At 37.9% G+C, this 18,576-nt stretch overlaps 1 protein-coding gene across 2 annotated transcripts in view; it reads left to right on the plus strand.

Annotated features, from left to right (window-relative positions):
* The first annotated feature begins 17,863 nt into the window (after positions 1-17,863).
* RPN2 (ribophorin II) overlaps positions 17,864-18,576 on the plus strand; it is a 36,710-nt gene continuing 35,997 nt past the window's right edge. For both annotated transcript variants that reach the window (XM_070941705.1, XM_070941706.1), the window contains exon 1: positions 17,864-17,890. In XM_070941705.1, the coding sequence (XP_070797806.1) occupies positions 17,878-17,890 (13 nt within the window). In that variant the 5' untranslated portion in view covers positions 17,864-17,877. The remainder of the gene's footprint in view (positions 17,891-18,576) is intronic.

The following is an 18,576-nucleotide window of genomic DNA, read 5'->3' on the forward strand; positions in this document are numbered from 1 at the left end:
ACACTAAGCTATAAGTAGGTTGCAATGAAACTGATAACATATCAATTTGATAAATAAGGAATGGCCCAGATTTGCATATCATGTAAAGATGAAGTATAAACTCAGACATTGTGATTAAACTATTAATAGACAAATAACCAGTTTTATATTAGTTCTATAGAGTTGTTGGCTATTATGGCTACATAACTGTGAAATCATTTCTTAAATTCCATTACATTTATTCACAATAACATTAGAGACAATTATGCATATTGATTTTAATCATGCTTGATTTTAAATATGATTTTATTAATATTATGTGCATCTATGTTAAGTACTGTTAGAAATATTGTATTCATATAATAAATACTTTGAAAGAGTACTACTTATTTCATATCCTATAGCAGAGGTCTTCAAGTCCACAAGTCTTAAAGCTACCAAGTTTGAAGACCTCTGCCTTATAGTTTTTTCATTAGCATCTGGTTGTTTACCATGAAGGACTAGAGAGGCCTTGACTTGACTCTGTCGGCCTTGGATTCTTATATTCTCAAAGACCTTTGGCTACGCATACACAAAAAATGTTGACTTTCAAGGATTGTGTTTAACAAACTTTCACATTTTTATAAGCTGGTGATATCTTGAACTCCAGTTCTACCTCCCATTATTTCATTGGCTGAAGATCAGAGCAAGTTTGATGAAAGCCAGAAACTTGTATTGGCTTTTGTTAAGGAATTCATGAAAGTCTCCTTTAAATCGAGCATCTCCAGGTGTATGAGAGCATGTTTACACTATTCATCTGTACAGCATACAATTCCAGTTTGAAGTTTAAAGCTAAAGGGAAAGCAGGCATTGCTTTCTTATACCTTCTAATAAAACTGTATGCCTTTTAATAACATTTGTTAGTTTGAAAAGATGCTACCAGAATCCTCCTGATTTTTGGCTACCATCCTAACATACCTCTCCTCCTACAATGCCTCCAAGTGCTAAACATTTACATTTTCAATCCTTTTTATTCTAGTTTCCAGACACACATATTACAAAGTTCTGTCAAATTGGGGCAAAACTATTATTACTTTAGTCAGGTTTGTCTAGGAAAATATTCACTCACCAGTTTAGTAGAGAGTCCCCAGTTAAAATAAGAGCCTCTGCAGCTGGAAAGGTTTATCTTGTGTATTCCATTTAACCCTTAAGCTAGAATGTTGTGACTACTATTTCACTGCTTTTTGAGATACTGTGTTGCATGATGAGTAGGTTTCGTCTAATTAAATATACAGTAGCTTGAATGTATTGTTTAAATGTATAGTTAAGGGAAAAAAAGAAAATTATGCATGTTGAAATTAAATTGCTTCCATTAGCTCTTGCCACTTATCAATGAAGTAAATTCAGTGGAAGACTACCAAGATGATGAGAGAAACTGGAAATTATGTCCTACAAGAAACAATTTAAGGAATCAGTATGTTTCAGCAGAAGAAAACTGAGATGTGATAGAAGTTTTTAGATATCTAAAATGTTTGGCATAAAGAATGGAACAGACTTGATTGCTAAATGCTTGGGGGCAAGACCAGAACCACGGGATTGAAACTACAGGGAAGTTCTTTCAGTAATGCATTGTCCCTTTACTGTTTGAAGAGGACTTGATTCACCACTCCTCAAGAAGCCATTGCTGGATCCCACCATACCCAAAAATTTTCATCCAATATCTCATTTCCCTTTCTTAGGGAAGGTGGCTGTACAACAGCTTCAGAGGGCCTTGGACAAAGCGGATTATCTGGATCCTTTCAATCAGGATTCAGTCCTGAGTATGAGACAAAACTCCACAAAGCCATAATAGCCATAATAACACTGTTTAATATCCTTGCTTCGCCTGGCCAGTTTGTTAGGCAGGTTTATATTTCTGGATTATATGCTTGAATTTGCATTGATTTAAGGAGCTGGAAAACAAAGTGTCATTGATTTCTGCAGTTACAAATATCTACAAAAGAAATCTGTTGGGAGATTAACTAGGGTTGATATGGAGCCAACTACAGTTCAGATGTTGCTGAGTTACAACTTCCAATAGCTCCAATCAGCACAATCAAAGCTGAAGGATGGCACAGATCGTGGCTTAGAATCCTTCCCATTGTCTTAATAAAAGACGTAGAAAGCAAGATTTTACCATCACATAAATCATCCATTTTATCCTGAATTTTGTATTGTAAGTATGTTGTCCCTAATACATACAAAACCAGAAATGAAAAACAAAACAGAAAACTCCTATTTTTAGCATTTTTCTATCCCATACTGCAATCTTGACTTCTAAAGATTTTAGATCCATAGGACTCCTTTTTGGAGAAAACTAAATTGTTGTTTGTTGCTGGTTACTGTAGCATCCCTCTAATTTCTTTGTTCCAAAACACATTGCATTTTCTTGTTCTCATGGCTAGCAGTTGCTAGTGTGAGCAACACTTTTAGCTGAAACTATCTGGGGTCTGGTTTCTGTCTGACCAAGAAAGTAGTGAGAATGGAATAAAACCAGAAACAATAACTTTTACAGATGATTCCATGTGATTTAGGCTTTTATGGCAAAGACCTGGAGCTATTGGCACAGGCATCCCACCAGGAGAGTCTTTGATGAATTCTTCCTTGTCTCTTTGGTGAACTTTTAGTCCAACTTTCATACATTAACATGTTTCTATTATCTGTGGTACCGTGGTACTGAAGTTGAATTGTTTTTCCAAAGAATAATAATCATTGTTCTTCTGTAGGGCCAAGAGAATCCTGCTGAGAGAGGGGTCAGGGCATGTTCAGCCAATAAGACAAACCTCAAGCTGAAAAAGTTGTCATGTTCTCTAGGCAGGAATCTAAAAGACTCGTGCATAGACATTGTAGTCTGTAGCCTTTACACTGCTTCATATCTTGGCTGAGATCAGCTTCACAAGCAGACAACCTGATAATGGAAACATCTGAAATCTAAAGCAGACTATCTTTCTAATACAGAGCTTATGGTTGGAAAGGATAGGACAAAACTGTGAAGCATCATGCTCATCTCAAGGGAAGTAATGGGCTGGTTTCATAAAACACGTTAATCTTGAAAGATTTGCTACGCAAACAGTCCTGAATATCTAAAGCATATCTAAAGAAACTATCCAGAGGGTGAGGGTTGAAAATGTGAAGTTGGGAAGAGAGAAGGCTGAAAACAAAGAAGTTTGTTATGGAAATACTATGGTAAAGGTAAAGGTTAAGGTTCCCCTCGCATATATGTGCTAGAGCCAGCGCTGTCTGAAGACGACTCCATGGTCATGTGGCCGGCATGGCTAAACACCAAAGGTGCATGGAACACTGTTACCTTCCCACCAAAGGTGGTCCCTATTTTTCTACTTGCATTTTTTACGTGCTTTCGAACTGCTAGATTGGCAGAAGCTGGGACAAGTAACAGGAGTTCGCCCCATTACGCGGCACTAGAGATTCGAACCGCTGAACTGCCGACCTTTCGATCAACAAGCTCAGCGTCTTAGCCACTAAGCCACTGCATCCCCTAAATACTATGGAGGTGGTCATAATAAATAAGAAAAAGGCATCTTCCACTCCTTTGCATCATAAGGGTGGGAAAAAAGGAACCCAGGATTTAAGTCTTCATTGTGCCTAATCCATAAAGCATAATAGAGCATTCATTGAGCACAGGTCAAAATGGACAAGATGGCAAATGTGATGTCACAAGCCAAGCACAACCCCTTTTTAATGTGCATCCACACACATCTACAAAAGAAATTGGGTCATCATGCTGTGTGTGCCATTTGATATAAATACACTGTGCGGATGTTCCTGTTTACCATACACGGGTATGGATGGATCGATGGATTGCCAGATCTGGACCTACTGGCCCAGTAGGTGCTTCTTTTTCTCATGTAGGTTGCTGTGGCTGCAAATAATGACATTTATTTTCATGTTCATGTGCGAGCATAGAGTTTTAGAAATTATCATTGAAGGTATCTGAGGACACCTTTGGCATACGGAAGGGCAATCTTTTACATATCGATATTTTACATCAAGCTAATTCTGTCTTCCTTGATGTTAAAGCTGCCTATAGGTGCTTCAACGTCATGCAGGCATTGCTGGAAAATGATTCAGGATCTCCTTGCACAGAAAAGTTGTTCTCCCAAAATGGTTCCCTGGAGTTAGGCTACATGAGATTTGTTCATTTATTGTAGCTACCTTTTGCCACAGTTGTGAAATTGGCCACTGGTTGGTATAATGTGTGGGTAAATAGAAGTCAGGTTTGAGAATCAGCTTGGCATTGGGTGATAGGCCTGCCGAATGGAAGATTAAAAAAATTAAGTGGATGAATACTGTATTTAAAAAGCAAAGTGCTTTTGCTTCTTTAAAAAAAAGTCCTTCACCTCCTTGTAAGTGTCAGGATATAATCTTTGTGTAGATCAGAAGAGGGGAGTGGTCCTTTGGCTAATTTCATGTACAGCTCCCTAGATTATTCTTGCCTACTGGATTTTGCCCTTCCTAGCTTCTTCAGGCAGCTGGAAGGGGTTGGTTTTTTGGATCTGAAAGGTTCTTATGGGAAAGGAGATGATGACATTAGGCTAGAAAAAGAGCTATGGTGTGCCCCTTCTTCTATAGAGGTCCTTTCTGGATCCAAGTTTGACCAATTATCAACTTGTCTCCAAGTTTCCCTTTTTTGGCAAAGGTTGTTAAGATGGTTGTTCAAGTCCAGTTACCAAGTACTCTAGAAGAAGCAATTATTTGGTCCTGAATCAGTCAGAATTCAGGCCTACAACAGATACAGTAATAAATGCTTTTATAGATTATTTTTTTCTGGCAAGGATACTGAACGTCTCCTGATCCAGTTGGATTTTTCAGTGACCTTCAATACTATGGAATCTTTCTGAACTATTTGCAGGTGTTGGGAATTGGGAGGATTACTTTACAGTGGCTCCTTAAAGTTCTGGTGTTAACTATAAAGACCTCTAAGTATGGTTCCAAGTTACCTATAGCATCCCTCCCCACTGGAATTGACCTGATTGCCACAACCATGGTTGGATTAACAGCTGATTGGAATAAATGTTAGAATGTATTTTGTATTGCAACAACTACAGAATTATTCAGCCAGTAGATGGCAGTTTTTAGTTTGCATCTATGGTTATAATCTATGCTTCTTTGTGTTCTGGAGGAGAGTTTCCTAAGACAGTTAAAATCATTAAACCAGCAAGGCTCATGGTAACTGTACATTTTATTTGATCTGTATGTAACCATCCTCTGCTACCAATCTATATGGCTATATAATAATTTCCGCTACCATTTCTATAGAATAAAATAGAATTTTCTAACAGTTCCCCATTTCCAGAAGGTCGAGGGGGCAATGCTCAAAGGCAGTCATTTTCAATGGCAGCAACATTTCTCTGCTGCTGTTGCTGCTGCTACCTTGGCTATCTTCCAGAAAAAGCTGAAGACAGAGGTATATTGCAGTGTACTCCTAGGCTACTGGGAGTTGAGTTCAGCCTACTGTTGTGGATGGTACCATACTAAGTGGAGGGTACTTGGGAAGAGTGGCGCTATATAATCATTGTTGAAATGAAACAGACGGCAGGTTGAACAACTAGCCTCATGGTGCAACTGAAACAATCTGGAACTGAACACACTCAAAACCATAGAAATGGTGGTAGACTTTAGGAGAAACCATTCCATACTTCCACCTCTCACAATACTAGACAACACAGTATCAATAGTAGAGACCTTCAAATTTCTAGGTTCTACCATATCGCAAGATCTAAAATGGACAGCTAACATCAAAAACGTCATCAAAAAAGCACAACAAAGAATGTTCTTTCTGTGCCAACTCAGAAAGCTCAAACTGCTCAAGGAGCTGCTGATACCGTTCTACAGAGGAATGTCATCTGCACCTCTATAACTGTCTGGTTTGGTTCTGCAACCCAAAAAGACAGATACAGACCTCAGAGGACAATTAGAACTTCAGAAAAAACAATTACTACCAACCTGCCTTCCATTGAAGACCTGCACGAGTCAAAAAGAGGACTGTGAAAATATTTACAGACCCTCTCACATCCTGGACATAAAATGTTTCAACTCCTACCCTCAAAACAACGCTACAGAGCACTGCACATCAGAACAACTAGACACAAGAACAGTTTTTTCCCTAATGCCATCACTCTGCTAAACAAATAATTCCCTAAACACTGTCAAACTATTTACTAAGTCTGCACTACTCTTAATCTTCTCATCGTTCCCACCACCCATCTCCTTCCACTTATGACGGTACAACTGTAACTTCGTTGCTTGTATCCTTACGATTTATATTGATATTGTTTCCTGATTGCTTATTTGTACCCTATGACTATCATTAAGTGTTGTACTTTATGATTCTTGATGAACGTATCTTTTCTTTTATGTACATGAGAGCATATGCACCAAGACAAATTCCTTGTGTGTCCAATCACACTTGGCCAATAAAAAATTCTATTCTATTCTATTCTGTTCTGTTCTGTTCTGTTCTGTTCTGTTCTGTTCTGTTCTGTTCTGTTCTGTTCTATTCTATTCTATTCTATTCTATTCTATATAATCATTGTTGAAATGTTCTCCAACAGTGTCATTTTCATAAGATGAAGCCATTCCTCTGCTTCTGTGCTCATTGATCAAAGTTAGGAAAAGCAATGCACCTTCAGCTGCCTGTTTAACATCAGCAGACTATTTCTCAGTATCGGTGGGGCTGTCCAAAACTTTTAAGATGCTAAACACACATGCTGGAAAAGCCCAGAGATTTTGAATATGAAAACTAACCGTGGAACATTAAAAGAGTTTAGCTAAATTAGAATCTGATGGCTATTGAGCTCCTATATCCTTATATTCAAAGAGCTCAGATACAATAAACAGCTTAATTTGAGAGAGAAGCACAAATATAATAATTTATAACAGATTCCTCCTTGGCTGATGGTAAGTCCCTTTGACACTGCAACAAATCCTCAAAACAGTTCAAGCTAATTTATGGTTGTCTTCACTGCTGTAAAATATAAAATATTGGAAACAACGACAAAAATACCTAACAATTGTTGCCTTGCCCCATTTGCCACAAGACAGAGTTTTTTTTTTTAAAGAAAGACTTCACATTTTCCTCAGAAAAACTAAATAAAATACATTGGGAGCGTAAGAAGCAAAGTTCGTCTTTATTGCAGGTTGTATGCATTTATGGGGAGCTTGGTATTAACTGAGCTTGGTTTTCTTGCAAAAAAAATTCCTTACTTTCTTATGTAACAATGTCAACGCTTTGACACAAAGGAGGGAGGTTTTCAGGCTTTTTATGTGTGGCAACTTGTCATACCTGTCTTGATGAGTTTATGTGCTTGGTTCTGAATGATCTCCTTGGCTTGATTTGCTGTATAGATTGTTTCTACCTACTTTGTTGGTTCTCCCTTATAAACTGGTTGCTGGGTGTAAGATAAGGATATCCCTCCAAAGTGTTTGCCTCTTTCTTGGCCTTTTGTTATTTAACTAGTTTGCAAACTATGTTTATCCCTATGTGTCAGTTAATGGCTCATCTATCAGAAAGCCAGGCTTCTAGGAATTGTCTTGCGTTCTTAGACTTAGCTTTATTTAAAATTGGTTTCCAGTTGGATTTGTGGTTAAAGCTGACCATGTGTTATCTTCTGTCTACTCAAGTAGTCCCTTCTCAAAATTTACAACTGTTTTGTATATAGAGATCTGCTACTAATCTGTATTGAGAATCCCTTTCTTGATACCATTAAAGAATTGTCCAAGTAAAATATGATTTTGAGGATACACTTTGAAGAGCAATAAATTGTGCCTCACTGCAGATGAGCTCTCTGCCCAGATGAGCAGACAGTGCAAAATATGCCATACTGTGGCATACTTGGCTGAAGAACAGAAGAAATGGCAAAGCACAATCCCAATAAACCCGTTTTGGAAAAAGTTCAAAAATGTTGCCCAGACTCATAGTGATACCTTTCTTCCTGAAATAACAGCTGAATACAATTTATGTTGTAATGCCATCTCTGATAGTTTGCTCCAACAGTTAATGCATACATGTAGAGATTTAAAATCAGACTTTCATTTTAGGAACTTGGCTCCACTGCCTTTAAAATATTATGCATTCTTAAGCGAGGAGGATATAGGGACATCTTTTAAAAAAATACTCTGATGACCAATATGTTCTGAAAGTCCTGATTGCAAAATGTGTGGAATTTCCGTCTTATAAGCACAGTGTGCTCTGATGCTTTAGGGGGAAAAAAATATATTGTGGTGGAAAATATAATGTGAAAATAAGTCAGTAAGACTGAAATTCTTTTCATTAATAGTTTATTAATGTTTTCAATCATATACAGCTAGCAATGTGCAAAAAAACAATCAAATATGACTTGTCTAATTGAGTATCTCTCCCACTTTCCCTCTCTCTGCCTCAAATCCTGTCATTAGGTCCTATCTCTACAGAAATGAATAGATATTAGAAATGCAAATATTCAAAAAGTGCCATAGAAGCTCCTGTAAGGCCAACTTTGAGGACAATTCTCAACCTCTGATGAATGAATTTACTTGAATTTGTTTTGGGTTGGACTCCAGCCATGCAAGTCCCATGGAAGAGACTGAGATAGGGTCTGCCCAGTTATCTGGGGTGATCAGCGCGACACATTTGTTGGAACTTAATCTGCATAGGGTTAAGACTCTGATCCTGGGAATTTAGGCCCCAAATAAGGATAAAGCAAAATTCTATAAAGAAGGAGTGATCTTCCCATAAGTAGACAGAACTTCTGAGAAATTAAAATTACACAAGGTAAACTACCAAAAACATTTTTTAAATTGAAGGACAATTTATTGCTTGTTGGAGACATAAAAATAGCACCTCAAGAGAGCATATTTATTTTTCTGAAAGATATAGATCTTTTTCAAGAATGCACATGATTTGGATTTAGAAGAATTTGATTATTAAGGTTCATAAAGTTGAGACATTACCAAAGATATTTTCAGATTATAAACCAGTGAGTTTGGTTTTAAAGTGAAACCCAATTCTTGTCAACTCTGAAGCTGTCCTGACCGGAGCCATTTTGGAGCTTTGGCATTGCCACACTGGAGCTGAGGGATAGGGAGGGGGGAATAGAGATAGCTGGGGTTTGTAGCCAAAACAAAATACTTTCTCTTGGAAACCAAGGACATTCTCACACCTGGTCAGAAAGAGAGGAGGGTGGTATTACCAGGCAACCAGATGGCACCCTGATTAGACTATGTGATTGTTTGGAGAAGGGGAAAAACTTTTACTTTTAATTTGGTGAAAACCGCGGGAACCTTCAGAGTCGGTTTTCACCAGAACTGGGCCAATATGATATATCCAATAAAACTATTCTTTGAGGAATCTACTGGCCTCAGAGTCTTGTTTGCTTTGGGAGTATTACTTGGAACCCTGACAATTCTCTCAGATGGAAGTTTAATGAAATGCTGTAATAGAAGGAAGCAATAGAGGAGAACTGTAAAATTAAAGAGGTTTTTTTTAAATAATCTTAATAAAAGTACAGATATAAGAATGGTTTGGAATTCAAGCAAAGTTTTCATGAGAATTACTTTATACTACTTAACAGTGAATTCAAAAGAAGAGGCAACAGAAAGCACAAACTATTTGGGTTACATAAAATAAAAGAACAATTAAAGAAGTTTTAATCTCATCAACTTTAGTTTCTATGGTGACAATTGCCTATAGTAGCACTAAGAGAAATGAAAATAAGAATGAAATATGCAAAACAAAACAAAATTGAGCTTGCAGATACACCAGGGAAGTGATGTGTTTACAAATTAAAAAAAGAAAACAAAACAAAAAAAGATTTTGAAATTTACAAAAGAGAGATACTGTAATAACAGATAACGTACTTGATATGTATGTAAGTGTAATAACAGATGCAGAATGTATTTGAAATATTATTGGTTTTATATATATATATAAAGAACAAGAAATTTCCCTGGAGATGAATATTTAAAGAAATAAAACTTATTGAAGATAAGAGAGAAACAGAAACAAATTATGGATGAACCCATAACAATAAGGGACATAAAAATAACCCATAACAATAAGCTATAAAAAAAGACTAAAGCAAGAACGGTGCCTGGACCAGATGCTCTGAGGATAAACTTTTACAAAATACAATGGATTCTAGAGGGAAAGATGTGACAGACCTGAAAAGAGGCTGATATAACATTAATACCAAAGGAGGGATATGATTTGACTTTAATAAGAAAGTATAGGCAGATTCAGAAGATTTTAAAGATGAAATTCTTAAACTGAAAACAGAACTTTTCCTCTTGGGTCTTATGGATAAACGGTTGGAAAAAAGTCATGGAACTCTGTTTTTATATATGATAACTGCAGCAGTATTATTGCACAAATAATACTATTTGAGCAATATGTATGCACAAAGATGGGGAAAAAATGGCAATCTGCAATGGAGGGATGGTCGGTAAAGACGATAGAGGATAGAACTTACTGTGATGGTCAAGTTGACCTGTCTGATTAGCGAAAAGACAGTGTCTATACTTATTGCTGACTGAAAAGCCTTTATGGACTTTGCATACAACAGAAAAAAATGAACATGTGATCTATTAAGTAGGATGAATTAGCAAGAAAGAGTCACAATGCAACCTTAGAGGAAAGAACAAATCTACAATTGTACTTATAACTGCTGTAAAGAAGTTCTGAAGTCACTTCTTTATATTTTTTTTCTTTTTTCTTTTTTTTTTCTTTTTCTTTTTGCACTTTAGCCTTCTGCAGTACTTTCTGCGGTACTTTCAGACATAACACAGGAACAAAAGCCACATAATTTTTCAATGTAGCATCACCTATTTCATCTGCTCGTTGCCTCTTTAAAAAGAAAAATCAGGCATGTAATTTGTGGCCATGCGCATTCTGTATCACCTAATATATGGCCTGGTGAATCAATGCAGCTCACTCTTTGTGGAGGTTAGATTTACATTTTTTGAAGACTCAGATTCCTAAGCAGCTGGTCCTTCCTATTTCTAGAAGAAACCATCTACAGTACATGGTGTAAAGGCTGAATCTTGCAACAATTACATCAGTTCCAATTGTCCATAAAAATGTTTGGGTTTTTTTCCCGAAATTAGCTTTTTCCCCCTTTTAAAAAATAAGGCTACTAGTTTTACAGTCTAAAATAACTACACTATCAATCCAAGAAATGTCTTTTCAGAACTAAGTCCTACAGAGTTTTAGTGGGGCTTCTTCCAATGTGCAGGATTACAGTCCCAAAATAAGCATTTATGCCACGCCAGCAAAAGACTACTTTGGCGCAGAGGGCAATGGACTATCTACTTTGGAACAGATTGACCCTCTCTAAAATCCCACCAGATGCAACCATGTTTGTTTTCTCTTTGATCATTCCAACAAATTTTTCAAAGTAATTTATATTTCCAATTCATTTTCCCTTTTTCTCCAAATTCTTTCATCAAACACAGAGAGAAAAGCACTGCCAAAATGCCTCTGACTTAGTGCAGAGGGTAAAAACAGGAGGCTTTGGAAGGCAAGCTTGGCTACCTTCTGAGGAGTTTCCTTTCATCTCAAGAATATTATCAAAGGATGCCGAGTGCATTTCACCACATGAAACACCCAATATTGGGATAGGGGAGGAGTGGGAGGGAGTGGGTCCCCCTTGGTGTGACATTTTCATAGAATAGGAGTATAGGCCCCCAACCTTTCTCACTTTCATCTCTGCCATATTTCATTAGTCAAGGATACAGATGTGCAGCAGATGTGCCCAGGTTATCAGGAAGCAGGTGATGATGTGCAATAAATTGGGTGATGATTAATAGAAGAAAAGATCTTGGGAGGGGAATGGATGGAAAAAGATTGCAGGTGTATAATGATATTTGAATCTTTGCTGTTGCACATAATTTCTTCTTTAAGACTGTACAAAGTGGCAGAGTTCACACTATATTTAGCCAAATTGTTGACAGTGGCACTATGTTATCTGGACCTACCGTGTTTCCCCAAAAATAAGACCCTATCTTATATTTTTTTGAACCCTGAAATAAGTGCTTGGCCTTATTTTCGGGGAGGTCTTATTATTTTGGGGCGCGTGGGGCAAGATGGGGCTCCTCTTGCTGTCTTACCTGATTTCCAACTCTGTGTTTAAATATTTTCAGGGAGGGCTTATTTTCGGGGGGAGGCTTATTTTAGTGCATGCACCCGATTGGGCTTATTATCACTGAGTGCTGAAAAGGTTGTGCAAAATGACGCGCGCATGCACGTGCACTCATCAGGGTCTTGCTCCGGAAAAGCCGAACTTCTGGGTTCTAGCACGCATGCGTGCCCGATGATTAGCTGGCCAGCACACATGCACAGGCCAGTTTTCAGCACTGCTGCGCACGTGAAGGGATCACGCTCCAAAAAATACGAACTTCTGGGTTCTGACATGTGCACCTAACAATCACGTCTAACAACCGGCGTGCAGCCGGTTTTCACCACTGCCGCATGCGCAAAGGACAGCTGATCGTCGCATGTGCGTGCATGCCAGAAACCCGGAAGACAAACAGGCAAGGCCGCACATGCTGGGTGACATGGCTTTGTGTGCCACTTTGTGCATGTGTGCCATAGGTTCGCAATCATGGCTATATAGGAAAAACAAAGAAAAGGATGTTTCCTAAGCAAAGTTTTCAGCTGACACTCTGCTGCGAGAGAGGGGAATACTGGCTTTTCTGTGTGTGTATATTTGTATGTATACATTTCTACCAAACATTTAACACAAAAGAAATAACTCAGCTGGGATTCATCAATGCAAGCTTTTTAATACAACAAGGAATGTTAGGTAAGATGAGCAGCATCAAAATGATTTCAACTGGCACCAGAAAAAGGCCACCACCCTAATCGGCAGGTAGGCTGAGTCAACAACACAGTTCTTTTTCAACCATCTTAGAACAAAAAGGTGTCCTTCATACTCACTTACATTAGTTTACTTATCAAGCAAACCCATTCTCTATGTTTTTTCCCTCTCCCCTTACCCTGGCAGTTGCTTTGAAGGCTGAAAAGGCACCAAGAAAAATCAGCGCAGAGCACATTCCTCAAGAGACAGCAAAATCCTGGAAAATAAGATGTGTTTGTGTCTGAGTGTGTTTGGAAGGGAAATAAAAAACAATCTTGAAAATCCATTTGCAAACTGTTGAGAATGAACTATGGCTATTTAGAAGGAGACTAGCTAGTGGAAACCCATTAGCAGCCATATCAGGAGATGCTTGCAATGTTTGTTCTGTGTTTTTCATAACCCCTTTCAGCCTTGGAAGGCTCTCAAGTGAGGAGGGGGAAATGAACTAACATTCCACATAGTACATGCAATATTGATCCAAAAAAGGGCATTGCTAGACATCTTTTAACCAAAGAAGGAAGTCTATAGGACCCACCACAGAGACACAGAGAGAGAGAAATCCAAAAAGGGGGAATCTTAATGCTTCTGCAGATGTAAAATGTCCCTTTCATGAAACCTGCAACTGTGTATCAAAGACTGGATTGTGGTTTAAGATGAAATGGAACCCAGAATGGGGTGGAGTCCATCAAGTGGCTCATTTGATTGTGTGTTGTTGCTGGGAGGGGGAAAGAAAGATATATTTTATATTGGGTTTTTTATTCTTTGTAAGTAACTGAAGTGAGTCACTGAAAGTGAGTGGGTGACCATATACTTATAAATAAATAGTCAGAAGATCTGGAAAAATTACATCTGACTGGCTGAAGAAAAAAAGTGGAAGGAAATGGCTCCTTGGCTAAATTTTGCTAATTTAACTGCAGCTATTTATAACCTGTGCACATAACATAAATGTGTCAGACCCATTCCTCTCGGCTTTTGTAAGCATGGCTGCTGGGCATGTTGACTGTAATTACAGGGGTCGTAGTCAAGGATCTCTTGAGAATATTCTCGGGCAAGAAACTCTCAATGTACTTAACAAAGCTATGTGTCCACTTCATTTCTCAGATTGAATAAAGTAACCTGAGTGTTTGCTTTATTTTGCACTGCTCTGGGGCTTTTTCCAGCTATGACAAGTGGCAGAGGAGATGCGAAATTCTGTGAAATACCTTTTCAAAAATAATCAAAGCTGCTTCATGAAGGCATATCTCAAAGGTGTTGAACCTGGTGACCCCTTAGATGTTAGAATGGCAGCTCCAATTTTTCTCATTCTAGGAAAGACTAAAAGGTGTTTAACCTAACCTGCTAGCAAAAGTAAGGGAAATAGGAAGATATAAAGGCTGGAATCTGTGCTACAAATTTCTCTGATGTCCTTAGAAATTTCCTTTAGTTTGTAGGTAGGATCTGTCATTTCCAAACAAGTGAGAATTCTATAATTTAGTTTTCTTCGGTTATTTCTCTAGTTCTCCATAAATTGCAGTACTCTATGTCACCTGCCAAAGCCAAAGCAAAACTTTTCAGACATTGAGAAATGTTTGTTATACTATTATTAATAATACTTAAAGTCCCTAGTCATTTATTAATTACTCCATGATAAGTTCACTAATGGTAAACAAATAGCCAGATGGATAATTCTACAATCACGCAGTCCAAGTCACTAATTTCATAGTCATCCCTCAAACTCAAATTTACATGTGAAAAAGAAATCTCAACAGTAATCTTAAACAGACGTGTCTGCAGTGTGCCACTGCAGCTTACTTCTGAGCAAACATCCTGAAAATTGCACGTAGAGAATCGATGTAAATGATTTTTTAAAACTAATGTTTGTTGAAAAGATTTTTTACAGAATAAAAATAATTCAAATTCAAACAAAATAGAAGAAAACAAAGAAAAGTAAGTGAATAAGTAACAAATAAAAGACAAGAGAGGCAAAAAGAAAAAAGAAAGAAAAAGAAGAGAGACATTAAAGGGAGTTTTCAATCTTTACAGTAGCTGCACATTTATTTGTATTTTATCCTCTCTGTGCAAATGACATTCACACAATTTAGTTCCAGGATTTTTAATCTTGGCTAGAAGTAAGAGTCCCCCTCCCATGCTTGTTTTAAACAAACAAGAAGCAAACTCTCTTTTATTTCCCACACATTTGCAAATACTACATTATCTTCTTTTTGTTCACTCGTGAGCATAGAAAGAGCTTAATTTTTTTAAGTACAAGATAATTCTCAGCCCCTGTAAGTATTGATGCTAGCAACATGAATGTGATATCATCTACAGTCACTGAGAAAGCTCCGAAGTTCTCATGCAAAAGCTTTAACAGTTTAGTAATAGGTTACAGATCAAGCTCATGGACTTATTAAAATGTAATAAATACATTTTTAACAGTCATCTGGTACTTATTTTATATGCTGTTCTCCTGCCTTTAAAAAGAAGTTAATATTGAGTCAAAATATTTAATGACATCAGCTATCTCTTTTTGGATTTTGCTCTCTTGTGTAATAATAAAAAAATAATATTCAATAATTAAAAGACAGAAGCTTGCTGAGTGGTGGTTCAGCAGTGTTATGGCAATTGAATCAGTTGTTGGATATCGGCTTTATCAGACTATAATAAAATCTGCAATCAGATAAAAAGAGATCCTTATTGCTAATTTCCAGGCGAACCTCTTATGCATCTAGCTCTCTTCATATAACTGAAAATCTAACAGAGCTGAGTTAACTATAACAAAGCTAATCACTAATTGCTGCCTATTCTTCAAGTCTAAATTTGACAACAGGATGGTTCTCATTTACAGTATAATATTGTACAGTACTGTATTAGCACAAACTTTTCAAAAGATATTTATGGGCTTATTTATATTCTCTCCTGGAGCTTTGAATTCTTCCAGAGGAAACAAAAAAATAAATGATTCCACCACCCTCTGTGGGTTAGATTGAGAATTACATCACCTCCCCATCTAGTCTTTTGTTTTTACAGGCTTTTGTTCATCCATTTATTTAATTACTATGATGAGTGGTAAGATTTAATTTTTATAAGCAAAATACTTTACTTTTTATCACTGCTTGGAAAATATTTATTTATTTAGAATCTGAGAATCAGAAAGAATTTCAGTCCATCAAATCCAACCATAAATTGCTTGGGAACCCTGCTAAATTCTATCTGAATAGGCTACTTAAAAATGTAGCCTCCCCTTTTTTTTATCAATATAAGATTTGAATATTTAAAAGCTGGACAAAACTGCATCTTTTTCTAATAGTACCAGTGGTGTCCAGAGATGGAGGTCAAAACGTTAATATGGCAGGCATAGCCTTGTGATCCAAGCTCCATCCCAGTGGTGAAATCGAAATTTTTTTACTACCGGTTCTGTGGGCGTGGCTTGGTGGACGTGGCAGAGGAAGGATGCTGCAAAATCTCCATTCCCACCCCACTCCAGAGGTGATATTTGCCAGTTTTCCAGACTACTCAAAATTTCCGCTATCAGTTCTCCAGAACCTGCTGGATTTCACCTCTGCTCCATCCCCTTTGTTCATGCCCAGGTAGAAAGCCAATTATGAAAGATGGATCCTCATTAGTCTAAGCACAGAAATTATTCTGCATTTCAATAATTCTCTCTCACACACACATACCCGCACATTACTGAAGAAATTTTTCCACACATTAAAAATAATACAAATTTTGAGTTTAAGATAAATGAAGAAAAGTAATAGAAAGGTGAAAAAGAAATATAGAAAAAGAAGAAAAGAAAAAAAGAATAATGAAGTAATGGCTTCCAGTCTTCTTTACAGCAGTCATACATTTATATTTTGATGCATTTATAGATACACTTATACTTTGTCCTCTAAAGTTCAGGTCTAAATTTCCCTGTTTCCATAATCTCCCCTTTTTAGTCATCAAACTCATAAATCATGTCCATTCATTTCTTTCTTTCTTTCTTTCTTTCTTTCTTTCTTCCTTCCTTCCTTCCTTCCTTCCTTCCTTCCTTCCTTCCTTCCTTCCTTTTTCTTTCTTTCTTTCTTTCTTTCTTTCTTTCTTTCTTTCTTTCTTTCTTTCTTTCTTTCTTTCTTTCTTTCTTTCTTTCTGCAAAAAGTCCTTATGGGGTTAATAATTTTCATTCATCACTGTGAAAGAGGATTTGCTTTAAAAATCTTTCCATGGGGAAAGAGAATTTCAGTTAAATTTTGCCTGAAGTGGTGTAGGGTTTCCTGCCTAAGCAGGGGGTTGGGCTAGAAGACCTCCAAGGTCCCTTCCAATTTTGTTATTCTATTCCAGTGTTTCTCAACCTTGGTAGCTTGAAGATGGGTGGACTTCAACTCCCAGAATCCCCCAGCCAGCAGCGCTGGCTGGGGGGATTCTGGGAGTTGAAGTCCACCCATCTTCAAGCTTCCAAGGTTGAGAAACACTGTTCTATTCTATTCTAAATCCTCACAGATGAGATGCAAAATTGCTCCAGTGGCTTAGCTATGAGGTCTCTAAGTGCTGTGTCTAAGGTCTAAATATTCTGTATATTTCTTTAGTTATGAGGTCTCTAAGTGACGTGTGTGAATAGTCTGTATTGCCCTGTAATAATCTCTCCCCGACAGCCTGCAACTTCCCAACCTGGCCAAAAACTTCCTTGGTACAGATTTAGAATTGGAACACCGCCCCCCCCCCCTTCCCAAACCATTCCACAGGCTTGTTTGAATGTGCCTCCTTCGATATAAAGGATTCGACTGCCAGCCATTCAGCGGACGCCACATCCTTTCTGAAGCTCCGCCCAGTACCAAAGCCACCGCGTTGGAGCGTACCATTCGTGCTGACCGAGGGGAAATGAGCACCAGAGCCGACGTTCCCATTCTTTAAACTGCGTCCCACTCCCACAGGTTGAAAGGAACAAATCGATCTGCCTTATCCAAATATCAGTCTTGCTGTTAAAGAGCAAGTGTTACGTCGGGCTAAATGGTATATTCCAGAGCTCCGGGCGGAAGTGGGGTCTTCCCTTGGTGTGCAGGCGAGGGGGAAAATGGCGGTCCCGGGTAAGGAGTTCGGTGAGGTGGTAACGGCGTGGAAAGGGATTGTTGCTTTTGCAGTCCTGCTTAGAGGGGGTGCGGGTAGAGGAGCCCTTTCTGAAGTCTGGGGTGTGAGTTCCCCCTCAGGGAATCTGGGAAAGGTCCTTGGCACGATCAGAATGAATCTTACCTACCATGTCAAGGCTGATAGAAAAAGCTTCACCTGCTGAATATCTACCTGTCAAGCAGTTGAGGAACACAAAGGAGCCTTGTCTGGAGCGAAATGCCTTAGTTGTCATTTAAAGCAAGTGGCAATTTTATGCGTTCCTTAAACTTACTCTAAATAGAACTGAGCCTGTTCGCCACTGTAGCATTAACTGAGCAGGCTTGATACTGGAAAGGCTTTTATTTTCCCTACTGCCTTCATCCTGTACGTTTTTATTTTATGTGCATTGATGCTTTCTGTCAGGTAATTGTGCTGAGGTAATTATGTCCTTTAATCTCCATGTCAGTATTTGGATGTACATTTAATCTGGTTCAGAAAACCCATTCTTGAATAGAAAATTGCATTAGAAGATTGTCATAATTTCAGCCTTTTGATAAGTAAGCCTGGTTCGATACTACCTGGGTTCTGCCACTTTTTCTTGCACGAGGTCAATCTCTGTACAGTTAAAGAAGGACAAGAAAATTGGGATTAAGTAGCTTGAAAGGTT

This window comes from Pituophis catenifer, unplaced genomic scaffold, assembly GCF_029215685.1.
Source record: "Pituophis catenifer annectens isolate HBS135680 unplaced genomic scaffold, rPitCat1.0.hap2 SCAF_3, whole genome shotgun sequence".
Taxonomy (NCBI): domain Eukaryota; kingdom Metazoa; phylum Chordata; class Lepidosauria; order Squamata; family Colubridae; genus Pituophis; species Pituophis catenifer.